Here is a 19,701-nt window from a genome sequence, read left to right as displayed (position 1 = left end):
TATTTACCATCAGATCACGAGCTGTCCACGTGTTAGTGAAGGTACTGTTACTGTGCCACATATGTAAACATATATTACTTTAATTTTTTTTTTAGCACATTGCAATATTCAGACATGAATCGAACACACTGACACAGTTTATTAATAGCTGCATTTTGACAGACATTTCACTTTAATTTGTTACAAATTCAATCGAGAGAAGTCACTCGCTGTGTGTGCACTGCTGAGAAAAAGCTCAGTTGCGATCATTTCTGTTTTGCTCAATGAAAATCCCAGTATTACTGAGGCACAATAATCCTTGCCTCTGCCATCAATGACTTCCTTTTGTTGATGTCCAAAGTCATCCTACAGACAACCATCTGATGCTGCGTGGCTATATTCTCCCGACACCATCTTAGTCTCCGGTCTCTTTCAGATCACACCTTCTCCATAAGATGTAGTCCACCTGTGAGCACCTTCATCCAGTCTTTTACATCACCCTACATTCCTCCCTCTTCCACCCTTTTTGCAAAATCCACTATGTGTCCTTCCAGATTCCTCTCCTCAACGCCTCCTCGTCACCTCTGTCCCTTCACCTACACGTCCACTGAGTCTGTTCCAATCACCATTCTCTACCACTTCATCCAACTTACTCCACAATTCCTCTCTCTCTCTTCTGACATCCAGCCCGTGGGGTATACACTCATAACATTCAATCACATTATTTCACACAGCAGTTCTGCAGATATTTGAATCTCACCATATCCTAGTTCTGCAAGAACATTAATTGCTATTAGAGGATTTCAGATGGTTTCGGGACTGTGGAGACACATTCTCATTACTACAAGTTAGGGCTGGGTGATATATTGAGTTTCTAAGAAACATTGATATTTTTTCATACAAAATATGAGACAATATTGTTTATATAGATATACTCAATGTTGCGTTACAATCATACTTGTAGATCCACCAGTTCACCTTTCTCTTCTCCCAATTTGTCTCTGCACAATTTCACACTGCCCCGCCTCTCTCCCTCACTGCTTCACCCATAAATCATGCAGGAAGCAACAGAATGGAGAAGGAAACAGACAAGAAGCTATTGAAGAGGAGCTGGATAGCAAAGAGAAAAACAATGCTCAATTATTTGGAGATGGTTTGGATTCAGTGTCAGATGAGCAGCAGAATAGTGTATTCTGTAGAGAATGCCACAAACAAGTCCCAACAGAGGGTCCGAGCACTAGTCTTTTCCACTATGCGCATCGATGCTAATGGCCACGTCACAAACTGTTACGATAACAGGTGATGGCACCTCAGCCAGGAGCAGCTAGCTAACCCTGCTGACTGAAGGATGGAATTTTATTCATTTAGTCTGTTTACATGTTTTATTTGCAGAATACTAGATGTGCAGGAGCGCACACAGGAGGAAGCACTTTGGTGAAGTCTACCTCACTGCAGACTGGCTTTTTAAAGAATCAGTCAGCCTTTTGCCATTTTTGCTTCATATCTTTTCTATTTACATTTTAATAACACAGCTGTGAGTCTTTTGTTATGGAAGAAAAAAGCATTAATTTATTTGAGGAGCATTATTATTTAAATATGCCAATAGTTTATTTATGAGCAATTCCTCATGTACATCTACAGCTGAATGTTAATAAGTATCTAACATTTGGGATATGTAGCTTTGTCTCAGAAGTGCCTTTCTGTTTATAGCTTTTGGGAAAAAAATCTATCATTTATTGCCATTCAGCTAAAAAATATTGAGATACCATTTTTGGTCCATATTGCCCAGCCCTACTATGAGTACTTGTATCTCCAAACTATACCACTAGACTGCTGAGCTTCTACCAGCCAGTGTCATATATGGTTCTAAAAGGCTCGGGGGGTGGCTCATTTTACTGATTCATGTCTTACAGCGCAATATATGTGTTTAAAAAAAAAAGCCTCAAACTTTTATGAAACACAAATTTATTATTTCACTAATGTCAATATCTCTACACAGTATTTACTGTATTTACACAGCACTGGAATCCACTTCTGTAGCCGCCTCTTCTTTCTGCTGATTCCTCAGAGTGGCTGCAGGTCTTTCCAAGATGCCTTCAACCTAAAGAGACAGACAGACAGAGACAGACAAACTCCCCCTGCAGGTGCAGAAATATTTTTCCTTTTTTTTTAAATAACCTGTCCTGTCTGGCAGCTTTTGCAATCAGAATCATGATCTGAATGCATTGTTGTGCCAAACACATTTGCTTTTCCAAGATGAGCTCTAGAAACTCTATAAAGCTCCTCTTGTGTTTTTCTTCTATTTATTCATCACACACACACACACACACACACACACACACACACACACACACACACACACACACACACACACACACACACACACACACACACACACACACACACACAGAGACACACACAGGTAGGAGAAAGAACACAGAAGGCATCATCAGGCAAACATTGGCACAATTTTGAACTTCACTGTACTTTAAAATAAAAATATCACTACAAAACATTAAAATGCTGATATCTGCACTGCCCCCCCCCCAAAAAAAACCCCACTGTTAGTCTCTTTTTATGTTAGATATATTAGATCAATCACACCAGTTTCACAGTCGTCTCATGTGACCCTAAAGTCTTTCCCTAGAAGGCGTTTGGCTTGTCCTTGTGGGCAGCTGCAGATTTCAGTTGAGCTTGAAGGTATTAATTTAACTGATTTAATAACTTGCAGTCATTTGAACTGATGATCTTGGAAACTGCAGTTGTTTGGAAATGGCTCAAAAAGACCAATCTGTGTAAATGTACAGTTCTCCTTTTTAGATCTTCACTGAGTTCCTTGGATTTTCCCATTGCTCTGAGTATTGGTCAATCCAGTGAGCGCTGTCAAAAAAATCTTATTTGGGCTGGCAAAGAGAAAACGCCACTTGTAATCAATGACCAAGAAGAAGAAGTTGATAGCACACCACGGTTGCAATCACTGCACATATTTGGCTCGATAATATCTTGGCTGCATACAGACTGAACACCGCCCCTTGCAGTAATGTCAATGTTGTCAAAACCAGTGTCACAGTCACATACATATAATGTGTGCCGCAGAAACACTTTAAAAATGTTAATGGCATAGTAAGGGTCCTGAAACAAATAAAAACAGGGTTTCATCACCTCTGGAATTTAGACAAGGTTTCTTCCTGTTAAAAGGAAGTACTCCTCACTGTTGCCAAGTGCTTGCTCATTGGGATCATTTTGATTGATCAATTTGGCGGTTACAAACTAACCTAAACACAACAAAAGAAAACAAACCTTTACAGCGCTGTACCTTATTTTGGGGGTCCTTCTTCTTTCCTTTATATTTTCTGCACGGCCTGAAAACAAAATTAAAAATTATGGGTTGCAATTAGTTAGCCAAGTTCAACGGTCCAACAAGCCCTACTGCAGTGCCATTAATTGCAACAACACAGGGATCTGATAATGTTACTAAAGCCTTGAAATAATGGGAGTTTTCTGTGAACTTAATAGTGTTGTAGTCAAGACCACCTAACCCGAGACAAGACCAAGACCAGAGTGTATCGAGACCGGGACAAGACCAAGACTTTTAGGGCCCAAGACCAGTCGAGACCAAGATCGAGGGAGGGCGAGACCGAGACAAGACCAAGACCAGTGCCGGACGCTACATGACCCAATAAAATGTGAAACATGATCAAAATCACTTCTCAAATTGATCTGAAAGATCCACATTCCCATAAAATCATCCTGATATTAAACACTCACAGCTCAAATAAATATGACCATCTTTATTTAATACTCCTGGGTGACTTCCATCATTTATCACAGAATGTAAAACAATTATTCATAGTTCATCACAATAGTCCTAACTTTTCTCTGCCTTTCAGAAACAATGCATAAAGTTGTGTTGTTTTTAAACCAACAACCTTTGTAAAAATGGGTGCTTTTTCAAAACCACATAGCTAAATGTGTAAAACTGAAAAAATGGCAAACACTCATCGACAGTAAGAACTAAAGCCTTTAATCTTATACAGATTAAAGCTGCAGGATGTAACTTTTATAAAAAATCTGGTTTTTACACATTTGTTAAAACTGTCACCATGTCACGACAGTATGAGACCGATAATCTGCAAAAAAATATGGAGCTCCTCCACCTCTGTAACCGCTCCCAGTCAAAAACAACCAATCAGAGCCAGGAGGAGGGTCTTAGCACTGTCAATCACTCGTCGTGTATGCTGCTCAATGTAGTTGTGTGCAACACTTCATAATTTGGTATCGATCCTATGTAAAGTAAACACAGGGCCATTATCACCGATACTGATACCAATACTTTTTAATAATTATGAAGAATTTCCATGAAGTTTAACTGGTTTGAGATTTTTTCCTTTGGATCATTAATTAGTTAAAACCCAGGATAGAATTGGGCAAAGTTTATATGTAAGTAGAAAATACTTTATCAAAATAAAAGTTATTATTCTGAAACAATAGAACATTAACAAAACAATTTTCCCCATACATTGATGTCTGGAATTTTTTTTTTTTCATAAATTAAGTGTACAAAATCATCACTCAAGAACAAATGCAAACTTTTTTTCCAGGTAGATCGTTCATAAAGTATTATAAAAAAATTTAATAAAAAATGTCTTTTCATTCACTAATTTTCTTCAAATTTAAATTTGCTTTAAATGTTTCATAGCAAAATCCTTTTTTTTCCCAAATAAAATATGTTATGTCACATGACAGTATAACAAAACACTGTGGGGAGGGGAGGAGCAAAGTGCTCTGTGCGGTGACAGGAGCGACACTTAGACAGTCAGCTCGCATCTTTGATGAAACCGCAGCTCTGCATACAGGACAGAAACTGAAGCTAACGTATCGATCTAATTACACTGATATCGATCAATACCAATACCAAGGTTGGCATCCATATTATCGATATTAGGATCGATCTGCCCACCACTAGCTCAATGTACTAATGGCGGAGAAACAACTGACTTACTTCTCTGCCGTTACCACTGGTGGTGGCCATGGTAACTTCAGGGTTCTAGCAAGAAATATTTCTCACCCCAGCGCTAACACTAATGCTAATTAGTACCGCTCCCACTTGTTAATTGAATCATGGGGCCTAAGATGTAACTGGACAGCAGTAATCAGTTTTTTTGGACCTGTAGTTACATTTCTTGAGGTGCATGTCAGGTTTGGTTCAGAGAGGATTTTCAGTTATGCACAAAGGATCAATGCAGAACTCTAAATCAGGCCTTATTAGATTGATAGAATGATCATTTTTGCATATAATCCAGAAAAGTTACATTTATATATCAAGCATTTAATGTGTCCAGAGTGCCGTTTCCTTCCACTGTGTTTGCAGAAATCACATAAAAAACATACACAACAAAAACATAATCCAGATTCCTCAGCTGCTAAAAGCATTTCCTACATTTGAATATCAGCCACCATGTTGTGAGCATAAACTATCACGTTTTTAATGCAACAATAGGAAGTGACATCATCTTGCTGGGAACTGTAGTTATTTTATTCTTGAAGGCCTCTCATAGCTCTACTGGTGCTGAAAACTAATGTTTGACTATGGCTTTCTGAATACAAGTAGGGCTGCAACTATCAGTTATTTTAGTAATCAAGTATTCAATTGATTACTCCGTCAATTAATCAAGTAATTGGATAAGAAATAATTTTTCATTTTAGCAATTCATCAGCATATTTTACCTTCCGTACTGCAGATGTTTCTCTGTGTGAAACAAACAGGGTGGATGGAGCAGATACAAAATTCTCTTTTCTTCATGTTGCTGATCAGGTGGTTGATAAACATTTACCTCAGGGTCCTATAGGCCACTTTATCGTCATGGACCAGAGACAAGGCTTCTTCATATAGGGCTGCTGGCTTAAGAGGCTGATAGACCTCCCCTAGAGACATGGCATCTAACAGCTGCACATAAACACACACATACCGCAGTACACAGTTCATGTATATGAGTGAGAGACGGGTTTTTCAAGGGTCAGGAGTATACTGTGTTTTCTGCCAGTCATTGGCGAGAAGAGAAAGGGAGCTCACCTCTGCAGCCGAGAAGAAGGACTCATCAGAAGTGACAGTAGTGGCATCGTCCTCCTGCAGTCTGTGGAAACTCTCCACTTGAGGCAAGATTAGAGTTCCTTCACTTTCTGCCAAAGAAACAATACAAACTAATTCCCAGGGCCAGACATGAAGCACACACGTATAGCTGTGAGTACTGACAAAGTCCAAGAACATAGAATCTAAATGTATTATTTGGTTAATAATATTTCTATTGTCTGATAGGTTTTTTTTTTCTTTTTTTATTTCATTCAATCAACATATAAATAATTCTTATAACCAAAAGAAAAATCATGAATGAAAAGGAGCAGAAAGAAGTATAACCTTATAATATCTGCCCCTCATTTACACACACACCAATATATATATATATATATATATATATATATATATATATATATATATATATATATATATATATATATATATATATATATATATTAGGTGTGGGACTCGATTAAAAAAATTAATCGAATTAATTACAAGCTTTGTAATTAATTAATCGAAATGAATCGCATTTTGATCGCATTTCAATATTTGACATGAGAAATATTAATTTAAGTTTGGTTGATGAATGAATCAATATACATAAGCTTAAACTTCAAAATTTTGTTTATTTTCCCACCAGTCTACTACACAGACCAATGAAGGGTGGACGTGCTCCTGTGATAAGCAAACTCCTGAAATTAAAGTTGAGCATCATAACTGGATGGTTTTAGTCAACATTAATGTCTCACTTAATATAGTTGGAAATTAATCATTCGCTCAGCTATATTCCTTGATGTTGAAATGTGTTATGCTTGTTTTAACAGCTTATTTTGAATTAAAGACTTAAAATTAAAAGACAAAAAGGAGAAAAAGTTCGTTCTCCATTTAACCAGCTGTTTTTACACAGCTGCTTTGCACTCAGGGTTGCTATGAGCTACGCAGAGGCAAGGGCAGGTGACGCTGATATGAAGGCTAGCTGCTATGGCAGGCCGTTTTAACAAAATCTGATTCATCACACTTACATTCCAGATATCTGAAATTGATTTATGATTAGACGTATTAGTAAATTGAGATATCTCTAATTATATTTTGACTAGACAAAATACCTATTTGAGATATCTCTAATTACATTCTGACTAGTCGAAATGACGTCAGATTTACCATTCATTTGTATGGCGGCTTCAATTCAAGATATCTTCAGTGAATTACTGACTATCTGAAACTCACATTTCAGATATCTACAATTAAATTATGACTAGTCATAAAGTTAATTCAAGATATCTTGTTTTTTATTCTGACTAGTCATAATTCTAATTAAAGATATCTTAAATGACACCATATTTCAAGATATCTTTAATGTATTTTTAGATAGGCGATAAATAGTTTTGACTAGTGCAAATTAAATTCTAGATATCTTGAAAGCAAATAATGACTAGGCTGTATGAGTCGGTGGAAGGAGACACGAGCAGGTATGTAGTCTCAGCTTTATTGGCGGTAAACTCACAACAAGCTAGAACTCAAAATATAACTGCCTGCAAAAGGAGAAGTCAAGCCCTTTTATTCCAGGCCTCTCTCTCCCGCCTTTTCCAGATCTATTCCGGTCTCTCTCTTCGCAATAAGAGCTTGGGGCATTCTGGTGTGAAATGTGCATATATGTGGCCACCACACAGGCCCCCCCTGAACACACAGAATGGCAAACAATACAATAATAAAAACAGCAACCATTTTCAACTCAACATAGCAAAAATAAAATACCACATCAAGAGTATCTCCTAGGGGGTTTAACAAGGCGGCCGCTACGGCTGTGCTTGGCGACCACAGGTGGTGAAAACGAGGGAGGGGCATAGCCCCGACTACGGCGAGACTGCCCCCTCGCAGGGGAAAAAACAGCAGCTGGGGGCAGGTCCTCCGAGTGAGGCATAGAAACGGGAGGACGACCGCGGCGCGGAGGTTGGGCCAACTCAATAGGACCATCCGGAAACATGTGAGCAGGCTTAAGGCGATCCACCGAAACCCGCTCATTCCCCGGGAAAACCGGCCCGCTCCTTTTGTCGGCCCCCGAAGCAGATGCACCAGGAAGGAATTCCCCTGGAACCCTCAAAGGCTGGCCCAGGACCAGCTCAGCTGAAGAAGACTGCAGGTCCTCCTTAGGTGTCGCACGCAGGCCCAGCAGGACCCAAGGAAGGCGGTCAACCCAGCTGCTGTCCACCAGCGCAGCCCGTAAGGCAGCCTTCATGGTACGGTGGAACCTCTCGCAAAGGCCATTGGCCTGCGGGTGGTACGCGGTAGTGCGATGGAGTCTGACGCCAAGGTTCTCCGCCACAGCAGTCCACAGCTCAGACGTGAACTGAGGACCCCTGTCAGATGTCAAGTCAAGCAGTACGCCAAACCGAGATACCCAGGAGGAGACGAACGCACGAGCAACATCTGCTGAGGTGGTTGACGCCAAAGGAACTGCTTCAGGCCACCGAGTCGTCCTGTCCACCATTGTCAGGAGATGGGTGAAACCCCGGGAAGGGGGAAATGGACCTACCAGGTCTTCATGGACATGTTCGAACCTTCTCTGGGGTATGGGAAAGTGCTCCAGAGGGGATTTGGTGTGTCGTTGCACTTTGGCGCGCTGACAAGCAACACATGAGGAAGCCCACGCCCTGACCTCTTTCCGGAGGCCGGGCCACACAAACTTGGCCCCTACCAACTTAACTGAGGCTTTAACTCCTGGGTGCGAAAGAGAATGAACTGCCTCAAAAACCCGCCGACGCCAGCAAGCAGGAACCAAGGGGCGAGGCCTGCCCAATGAGACGTCGCAAAGTAGGGTTACGCCACTATCCTGAAATGAGACATCTTCCAAACGCAAACTGGACTCGGCCACCTTAAAAGCCTGAATCTCCGTATCCGTAAGTTGGTCGGCAGCCATGGCAGAGTAGTCCACTCCCAAATGCACAGAGCTAACCTGCGCCCTGGACAGACAGTCAGCCACCCGATTACACTTGCCGGCGACGTGCTGAATGTCAGTGGTAAACTCTGAAATAGCAGAAAGCTGCCGTTGCTGCCGTGCAGTCCATGGTTCTGAAACCTTTGCCATGGCAAATGTGAGAGGTTTGTGGTCTACAAAAGCGGTAAAGTCACGGCCCTCAAGCAGGAACCGGAAATGACGCGTCGCGAGAAAAAGGGCAAGGAGCTCCCTGTCAAACGTACTGTACTTTCTCTCCGCATCCCGAAGCTTCCTGCTAAAAAAGGCGAGGGGCTGCCAAGCACCACCCACCCATTGTTCGCACACGGCCCCGACTTCAAAATCGGAGGCATCGGTCGTAAGGGCAACAGGCGCCTCGGGAGACGGGTGGGCCAGCAGGGCAGCGTTGGCAAGAGCAGCTTTGGCACTGTCAAATGCCTGCACCCGCTCAGGTGTCCACTCTATCTCTTGGTTGCCTTTCTTGCCCTTAAGTGCATTGTACAGAGGGTGCATGAGGTGAGCAGCCCGGGGGATGAAACGGTTATAAAAGTTCACCATCCCCAAAAACTCCTGCAGGGGCTTCACTGAGGAAGGGCGCGGAAAAGCAGAAACCGCCTCCACCTTAGCGGGCAGGGGAAACGCCCCTTGGGGCGAAACGAGGTGTCCCAAAAACTCTATGGCCGGCAGACCGAACTGGCATTTAGCTGGATTCACAATCAAACCGTGCTCACTGAGACGCTCAAACAACTGGCGGAGGTGCACTGAATGCTCCGCGGCGGAAGGGCTGGCAACCAGTATGTCATCCAGATAGACGAACAAAAATGGCATACCACGCAAAACGGAGTCCATGAGGCGCTGAAACGTCTGTGCCGCGCCCTTCAGACCGAAGGGCATTCGCAAAAACTCGAAAAGGCCAAAAGGAGTGATAACCGCGGTCTTGGGCACATCACGCGGATGGACAGGAACCTGATGGTATCCCCTCACCAAATCCACCTTTGAAAAAATAGTTGCCCCCGCAAGATGAACCGAAAAATCTTGAATGTGGGGAACCGGGTACCTGTCATTAGTCGTCGCATTATTAAGGCGCCTAAAATCCCCACAAGGGCGCCACCCACCGTCAGCTTTAGGGACCATGTGCAACGGGGACGCCCACGGGCTGTTTGAGCGGCGCACAATACCAAGGCGCTCCATGTTTGCAAACTCCTCCCTGGCTATCGCTAACTTCGCGGCATCGAGACGGCATGCACGCGCAAAAACCGGCGGACCCACAGTGGTAATGTAATGCTCCACACCATGTTTAGCTACGGCTGCAGAGAAGGTGGGAACCGTGAGGGTGGGAAACTCGGCAAGCAAACGCTGGTACTCATCACCTGTGGCAAGCATGTTAGCGAGGGGCAGGGGGCCAGGACTACCAAGTGTACAGGGGTAGGTATCAAAAGACACAGCATCTATCAAGCACCTATTAGCTACATCGACCAACAACCTGAAAGCACACAAGAAATCAGCGCCGAGTATAGGTACTGACACAGACGCTATCACAAAGTCCCAGTTAAACTGACGTCCCTTGAAACACACAGTCACCAACCTCATTCCATATGTGCGAATGGGGGTACCGTTCGCCGCGTCCAGCAGGGGTCCGTGACATTGTCCCAAGGCGTCCGCAGCTGAAGCCGGCATGATGCTACGCTGAGCACCCGAGTCCACAAGCAGACGGCGTCCCGAAGCAGTGTCCTCAATGAAGAGCAGCTTGTCCGAGCTGCCAGCGCACACAGCTGCTAGTGAGCACTGGCCCTCTCGTTTCCCTGGTGCTGGAAGGTACACGGCGGAATGCAGCGCTTCGCCTTCACTCCGAACCGGCGATGATAGAAGCAGAGCACGCTCTCCTTCCTCCGGCGCTCTGCGACGGCGGCCACAGCACCAGCTTCTCTAGTCTCCGTCCCTTGTAGAGCCGCACTCGGTAAAAGTGCATGCACACCGGAATGCCTAGATGCCAGGAAAATCTTGTCCGCCTCTTCAGCTAGCCCGCGGTAATCCTTGGCCTGTATCAGAGCGGAGCTGGCTAGCGCGGTGCGTACGGGAGGGGGGAGCTGGCGCAGGAACAGATGCGTAAAGAGAAACGAAGCGTCGCCCGGGCCGAGCAGAGCCAGCATGTGCTCCATCAGCTCGGAGGGTTTACCATCTCCCAAGCCATTCAGGGACAACAGGCGATCAGCCCGCTCTTCGTCTGAAAGCTGATAAATCCACAGCAGGTTCTCCTTCAGCGCTCCATACTTGTTAGCAGGCGGCGGGTTCCGGAGCAGTCCCATCAGCCGGCGGGTAGAAGGAGAGTCCAGCGCCGTGACGACATGGTAATACTTTGTGTCGTCTGAGGTGATCCCGCGGAGGTGAAACTGGGCCTCCACATGCTGGAACCAAGGCTCTGGATCGTGCTGCCAGAACTCCGGGAGCTTGACCGTGGCCGCAAAAATAGCGGGAGAAACGGCGGCGGCTGGTGAGGAAACGGCGGCCGCGGCCGTTGAGCTGTCGTCAGCAGACATGTTCTTTAGTCGGGGTCACCAATGTAGGAGTCGGTGGAAGGAGACACGAGCAGGTATGTAGTCTCAGCTTTATTGGCGGTAAACTCACAACAAGCTAGAACTCAAAATATAACTGCCTGCAAAAGGAGGAGTCAAGCCCTTTTATTCCAGGCCTCTCTCTCCCACCTTTTCCAGATCTATTCCGGTCTCTCTCTTCGCAATAAGAGCTTGGGGCATTCTGGTGTGAAATGTGCATATATGTGGCCACCACAAGGCAAAACTAAATTAGAGATATCTAGAACTGTAATTTTGACTAGTCAAAATGCCTTTTAAGATATCTCCAAATGAATTACAGATATCTTGAATTATACGGCTTTTCTATTTAAGATATCTTAAATAAACATTCTGACTAGTCAGAATGGTTATTTATGATATCTTGAATTACGGAGCATTTTGGCGGAATGTTTATAAGGCAGTTTGTTAAAACGGCCTGACATAAAATCAGAGATTCTGTGCAGATTTCTGAAGCAGTCTTCAAGTACACGACTCTCGTGCTCTCTGCATATCCCATACTGAGGAGCTCTTTCTATATTGTTGCATTTTATTACAATTTTGCCTATAACGGCCAGCGCCATTGCAGGCACCTGAAATTCTGCACAGACAATTGTTTGGACACATTACGGATGTGTGACCCGTCAAATGACGAATCCGGTGATGTAATTTGAGATATCTTGAAAGGAATTTTGACTTGCCAAAATGTAATTGAAGATATCTTGAATTGTTATTCTTACTAGTCAGAATGGAATTGCGGATATCTTAAATTACCATTCTGGATAGTCAAAATGTAGTTTTGTCTAGTCAAAATGCAGTTTAAGATATCTGAAATTTAATTTCGGATAGTCAGACAAACAGATTTTATGTTAAAACGGCCTGCCATAATAAGGCAGTTTGTTAAAACGGCCTGCCATAAAATCAGAGATTCTGTGCATATTTCTAAAGCAGTCTTTAAGTACACGATTCTTGCGCTCGCCGCATATCCCATGCTGAGAAGCTCTTTCTATATTGTTGCATTTTATTACAATTTTGTCTATAACGGCCAGCGCCATTGCAGCCACCTGAAATTCTACACAGGCAATTGTTTGGACAGCTCAGTACAGCACAAGGGGGCCTTCACGCAATCGTTAAATTCAGATATCTAAAACGTAATTTCGACTAGTCATAATTATGTTTGAGATATCTTAAATTGTAATTACGGATGTGTGACCCGTCAAATGACGAATCCGGTGATGTAATTTGAGATATCTTGAAAGGAATTTTGACTCGTCAAAATGTAATTGAAGATATCTTGAATTATTATTCTTACTAGTCAGAATGTAATTGCGGATATCTTAAATTACCCTTCTGGATAGTCAAAATGCAGTTTTAGATATCTGAAATGTAATTACGGACAGTCAGACAAACGGATTTTATGTTAAAAAACGGCCTGCCATAAGCCGCTCACTTCCGGCCTTTGCAGTCTTCGTGGGCTGCGAGTATGGCAGGCCGTTTTAACATAAAATCCGATTCACCACACTTACATTCCAGATATCTGAAATTGATTTATGACTAGACGTATTAGTAAATTCAGATATCTCTAATTATGTTTTGACTAGACAAAATACCTATTTGAGATATCTCTAATTACATTCTGACTAGTCGAAATGACGTCAGATTTACCATTCATTTGTATGGCGTCTTCAATTCAAGATATCTTCAGTGAATTACTGACTATCTGAAACTCACATTTCAGATATCTACAATTAAATTATGACTAGTCATAAAGTTAATTCAAGATATCTTGTTTTTTATTCTGACTAGTCATAATTCTAATTAAAGATATCTTAAATGACACCATATTTAAAGATATCTTAAATGTATTTTTAGATAGGCGATAAATAGTTTTGACTAGGGCAAATTAAATTCTAGATATCTTGAAAGCAAATAATGACTAGGCAAAACTAAATTAGAGATATCTAGAACTGTAATTTTGACTACTCAAAATGCCTTTTAAGATATCTCAAAATTAATTACAGATATCTTGAATTATACGGCTTTTCTATTTAAGATATCTTAAATTAACATTCTGACTAGTCAGAATGACATTTGAGATATCTTGAATTACGGAGCATTTTGGTGGAATGTTTATTATGCAGTTTGTTAAAACGGCCTGACATAAAATCAGAGATTCTGCGCAGATTTCTGAAGCAGTCTTTAAGTACATGATTCTCGCGCTCTCCGCATATCCCATACTGAGGAGCTTTTTCTATATTGTTGCATTTTATTACAATTTTGTCTATAACGGCCAGCGCCATTGCAGGCACCTGAAATTCTACACAGGCAATTGTTTGGACAGCTCAGTACAGCTCACGCAATCGTTAAATTCAGATATCTAAAAGGTAATTTCGACTAGTCATAATTACGTTTTAGATATCTTAAATTGTAATTACGGATGTGTGACCCATCAAATGACGAATCCGGTGATGTAATTTGAGATATCTTGAAAGGAATTTTGACTCGTCAAAATGTAATTGAAGATATCTTGAATTATTATTCTTGCTAGTCAGAATGTAATTGCGGATATCTTAAATTACCATTCTGGATAGTCAAAATGTAGTTTTGTCTAGTCAAAATGCAGTTTTAGATATCTGAAATGTAATCACGGATAGTCAGACAAACGGATTTTATGTTAAAACGGCCTGCCATACTGCGAGGTCTACGTGGGACGGGTCCTTCGCAGGATGCGGCCCCTGAATTTTTGACATCGTGCTTTGATATAATCTGTACGCCTGGAATTCGTGCACTGAGAAACGTTCCACGGTGCAAAGTGCGATTAAAATGCATTAAAATTTTTAATCCGTTATTTTCCCCGTAATTAATTAATCGAAATGAACGCGTTAAAGTCCCACCCCTAATATATATATATATATATATATACACACACACACACATATGTTGAATGGACATATGTGAATGGTTTGACAACTAAAATCTATGATACTTTTAATAAATACCATATTCATATCAACATAATCATTAGGTATTATTTGGACACTGTTGTACAATTTGCATTATTTCACTCATCTCCACTCTCTCAAGGAAAATACTATCGACATTATCAACAATTGCTTTTCCAATATTATAACCATACCTGTCAAGTTTTGTATTTAAAAATAAGAGAAATTTTGCGCTGCTGAAAATAGAGGTCTCTATAAGACATCATCGCCTAATTTGCATAATTGTTCATGTGGATGTACTGTAGTTGCAATCGATGCTGTAGGAGAGAGGAAAAACATCTTTGGAGAGACAAAAAGTGAAGGGAAAAAAAAACACCATAAATATGTTTAGAACTACAAATAAACTTTATAAAATAACTTAATAACTTTAATGCTTTTCCCAGACCCACATTACATAGATCAATTTTGTCCCGTATTGTTTAATGTTAGAATATCAAATTTAATAAAAACACTGTGGGGTGAGACTGCTAGCTAATTCAACCCTCCTCCTTTATCTGGGCCACCTTACCAACTTGTGTAAGAAAACTCGGGGGTTGGAGGGTGGAGACAAAGTGAGGTCTCGGCGATGCCAAAGCGTACGAAGGGACACAGTAAGAAGGCTTTATGTACACAAAGCATGGTGACAGCGGAGGATTTCGCTGTCGCTAGTCGCTTTATGGGGGGAAAAAAAATGCTAAGTTGGCAACACTGAGCCCAACTGAGGTCCCGTTGTTTTTACGGGGTTGTTCCGGCTGTCGGCACTAACCTAGTGATAGTGACAATTCAGTTTGGAGAGGCACAGGAATTCTTTTAAAAAAATTGAAAACTGAAAATACGGGAAAATAAAAATACGGGCTGAGAGCGAGACAGAGGGGTAAAATATGGGAATTTCCAAGTCAAAATGGAAGACTTGACAGTTACGATTATAAGCATTTTTGACTTTAGGTATTTGTTGAGCCAATTTAGGACCAATATTTACAAAAAATGCATTGAAATCATTTACTATATCATTTTGATCATAGGCATCTTTATTATCTTGAACAAAATGATTTGGAATTTTAAGTTGCACTTTCTCCTTTTTTTTACAACTCTATTGATTATTCCCCATATTTCTTTTGTACTATCTTTATTCTTGTCCAGTAATGTACTATAGTATTCCTTTTTTTTGTCTTCTTATGATCCACTCAATTTATTTTTGTATTTTGTATATCTCTCTTCTGATTCCTTCGTTCTTAACTTTAAAAACGTATTATATAAGTAATTCTTTTTTTTACAAGCATTTTTTAACCCATTTGTCAACCAAGGTTTATTAATATTATTTTTCTTAGTATTACCTACTATTTTATAATTCGTATTATATAAACCAGTTAACAGATTCAAAAACGAATCATAAGCAATATTCACATCATCTTTATAGACTTCATCCCATCTCTGTTTCTTGAGATCTTCTCTCAAGGCATAAAGCCTCAGGCGATCTATTCCTTATCAATATTTCCTTTGGATCTTGTACTATTGTACTATAATGATTCTCATAAATTGTAAATACAGGGAGATGATCACTCACATCAGTCATTAAAATTCCACCTAATAACACTCCATCTCGGTTCCTAGTACCGTATTTTCCGGAGTATAAGTCGCACTTTTTTTCATAGTTTGGCTGGGGGTGCGACCTATACTTCGGAGCGACGTATATGTGACATTTATAACACATGAACCAAAATACTCCAGCCACTTGACATCTCCGTGAACCGGAGCTTTAAGGCAGTCTTGCGTAACCTGTGGGCGCATTGGATGATGGATGGAGAGCACAGCTTAACGGCAACTGGGAGAATGCGCCACCCAACTTTCCTGGAAGTCATTGGATGGATCAAGAAAACATGGGCTTCAGTGACAACCAAACCATCCTGTTGGGATTCAGAAAGGCTGGAATAATTGGAACTGCAGCTGACGACGAGTCTGACTAACGCGACACAGAAGAGGAAGCGGCGCTTCGTCTACGGAGTGTACGGAATTGTTTAGAAGTGACACCGAGGATGAAGAATTCAATGGATTGATGGTTTGAACATACTTGTTAGTATGTTCTTTATGCTATGGTTATCTGAATAACTTAATGTTACGTTAACATACCGAACACGTGTTCGTTGTGCGTCATGTAGCTGAATGTGTTACGTTAGCATAACGTAGGCGTAACCGTGTTCGTCCTGTTCTTTAATCCATTATTATTTTAAATTGCCGTTCAAGATGGAATTTCTGCTCTGGGTCTCAGATTCTATCAACCCCCCCCCCCCCCCCCAAAAAAGTGCGACTTATAGTCCAGTGCGACCTATATATGTTTTTTTCTTCTTTATTATGCATTTTTTGGCTGGTGCGACCTATACTCCGGAGCGACGTATAGTCCGAAAAATACGGTATTGACAAAAACATTGTCGATAACGGTTGCACTATGGGCTGTAATTCTAGTTGGTTTACTTATCATAGGAAACAACCCTGTACAATACATGGAGTTCATAAATTCATCTGATATCTGTTGTCCTCTTTTCACAAGACCCCGGTTTTCTATAAACACAAGTAATAATATTTTTACCTATGTCATTTCTACTGTAACCATTTGCATAACATTAATAACAGCTGTCATATGATCAACCATTTTGAATTTGCATATATATATATATGCAACTTCTCCTCCCCTTTTATCAATTCTATTTACATAATATAATTGATAACATCAATCTGAACTTCATTTATATCACTTTGCCTTAACCAGGACTCAGACACTGCGATTACATTAAAACTTTTACTCAGTTGATTTAAATATTCCATTATTTTTACTAGGTTACAATTTAGACTGCGACTATTGAAATTAATGATAGACAAGTGTTCTGTCCATCACAGGACCTATAATCTTATTAAATTCTTCTTCTGTATATTTACATTCCCTTGAAACAGGAATAAATACATTATAATCAATATCCTTCTCTAGATCATAAATCTTTAGTTTCATCAGATGTATTCATACATTTGTCCATAAAGAAATATGTTAATCCATTTAATCTATTCGTCTAACCTGGTTCCTTCCGTGAACCGTCGTCCTTAAACCGCCGGCCCCTCTCAGGTGCAGGTTTCATCCTCCCGGGTCTTCCTTCTGTCATTTCTTTTTATTATCTTCATTGATGGTCTCGGATCCACACGTTCCCATTCCTTGTCCATGTTCCAATCATTTTCCTTTGTTTTCTTAACCTCCTCACTTCTCTTGCTATGTCCTCCTCACTTCTCTTGATAGGTAACATGGAAATATTACCAAAGTCTGCCAGCACGTTGTCTGCTGGGATACTGCTCCCAAAATCCTCCTGTAGGTGATACGCTCTGTGCAGTAATGTCTCTAACTTCTCAGCAAACACTTTATTACGAGCTTCACCCTATGAAAGAAAAAAGAATCCACAAATCAAAAGTGACTTCATATTATATAATAAATAACCTGAGGATTAGCTCAACTTATTTTAGTTAAACTTAACTAGTACTGGGCCCTAGTCTAGAAAGCAGGCTCAACAGATTCAAAGTCTAACCATCAACTCTGAGTTGATTAACTTAGATGGGCAACTCAGAGTTGCCAGTTCCAGAAACGCTGATTAGATTAATTTCAATCAACTCTGAACGTGTTTACGCCGAGTCAAGTGAGAAAGAAGAAAGTCATCATCAATGGTGCTCCATGACAACAGGTAAACAAAGAGCAGAGTCTCCATTTTAATCCAGTGGACTGAAGAATGTGAATGTCAGTGTGGACCATGATGTTTATCTTAAAAACAAGGTGGGAGAAAGATTTAAATTAGCTTGAGCCACTCTGTCTTCATCATGGACAGTGTAAAAGTTTGATATAAAATATACTTCAATTTTCATTAGATGAAGCTGAAATCCTAATTTTACATGTGATTTTAAAATCTGATTCTTTAAAAATCACCAGCTGTAACCAGACAGGGACAAAGTGTAGGTGACAGAAACAGAAGATAAAAATATGCAGAAACAGATCAGATACAGTTAACTGAGGATCTGTGATTTGATTCAGCTAGCAATAGACTCCAGGCAGATCTACCCTGTAGCAAGTTCTTTTTATTTAATAAAAAAAAAAACAGTTTTTGCAACAGTTTATGACCATTTAATTTTTTTCCATAATCATTCAGTAATTACTTAATGTATTGATGGGATGTAACAACCTCATGTAGAGGATTTCATTATGTCTGCCAGTACTGGATAAAAAATGCTTTATAAGATTTACAGAAAAACTCTGCTTTAATGTTCCCCAGTGTAACCATTTATAATATGATCTAATCTCAGCCGTCACTGATAGATGACGGGTGTCTTGCAGACATAGGAGAGATGTTTCACTGGGTTACTGTTAATAGTCAGAGTTCAAAAAACAGTAACCGTTTCACATTTGACTCAAAAAAAAAAAAAAATACAGAAAGAGTTTAAGTGAATATTTACCCATTAAGTAGAGATTCTCTGCATTGGCGTCCTCTACTGCCCCTGACTCTTCCACCACAGGCTCTGCATCCCAGGGGGTGGATGGATTGGCAGACTGATTTGGAGAGCTTGGGACTCGCATCTATGCCAGAAAGGTGCGCACAAACATGTACACACACAAAGACGGTGGAAACAAGACAAAAAACCAAACCAAAACAAACAAACACTACAGGTATGAAACTTACGGACGCCAGGCTGTGTGATGAACTTGAATGTTTACTTGGAGCCAGGGAAGAAATTGCACTCATGGTGTCATTGCTTCGAGTACTGGGACTCATCACCTGTCGGCCAGTAAACGGGCCTGTCCCAAAAGAACAGCATTTCCTCATTGAATGTTTCTAGACGCACACTGATGAAAGAAACTACATACCACCCAAACTCAAAACATTCTGTCATTCACACCTCTCTTTAATGATGAAGGTCGTCCTGTCTGCATGAGCGACTCTGGTATTCCCACTGTCTTCTGCCCATCCTTCTCTTGTGTTCCCTGCTTCTTCTTCCTTCCTCGCCTTTTTAAATGATGAGCACCGAAAGCTAGAGCTGCACTGCCCACCAATGTGGCAAACAGTACCTTCTTAAACCTTGGTGTAAGCTTTAGCTGGGAAAATATGGACCAGAAGCAGG

General features: G+C 41.0%; 1 protein-coding gene across 2 annotated transcripts; it reads right to left on the bottom strand.

Annotated features, from left to right (window-relative positions):
- Nucleotides 1-1,927: 1,927 nt before the first annotated feature.
- LOC115788992 (mitoguardin 2-like) lies at nucleotides 1,928-19,130 on the bottom strand. Of its 2 annotated transcripts, XM_030742134.1 has the most exons (5): nucleotides 19,039-19,130; nucleotides 17,624-17,975; nucleotides 6,053-6,159; nucleotides 5,814-5,926; nucleotides 1,928-2,080 (listed from the first exon to the last, which is right to left on the bottom strand). In XM_030742134.1, exons 2-5 carry the CDS (start codon nucleotides 17,706-17,708, stop codon nucleotides 2,044-2,046), a joined length of 342 nt encoding a protein of 113 aa, XP_030597994.1. In that variant the 5' UTR covers nucleotides 17,709-17,975; nucleotides 19,039-19,130; the 3' UTR covers nucleotides 1,928-2,043. The 2 variants fall into 2 exon arrangements, 1 of the variants encoding a protein (XP_030597994.1); XR_004020658.1 differs by lacking the exons at nucleotides 1,928-2,080; nucleotides 19,039-19,130 and having other exon boundaries at nucleotides 5,822-5,926; nucleotides 17,858-17,976.
- Nucleotides 19,131-19,701: the final 571 nt, after the last annotated feature.

This window comes from Archocentrus centrarchus, chromosome 12, assembly GCF_007364275.1.
Source record: "Archocentrus centrarchus isolate MPI-CPG fArcCen1 chromosome 12, fArcCen1, whole genome shotgun sequence".
Lineage (NCBI taxonomy): Eukaryota > Metazoa > Chordata > Actinopteri > Cichliformes > Cichlidae > Archocentrus > Archocentrus centrarchus.
Note: the sequence above shows the minus strand (reverse complement) of the source record. Positions and strands in the feature narration are given on the sequence as shown.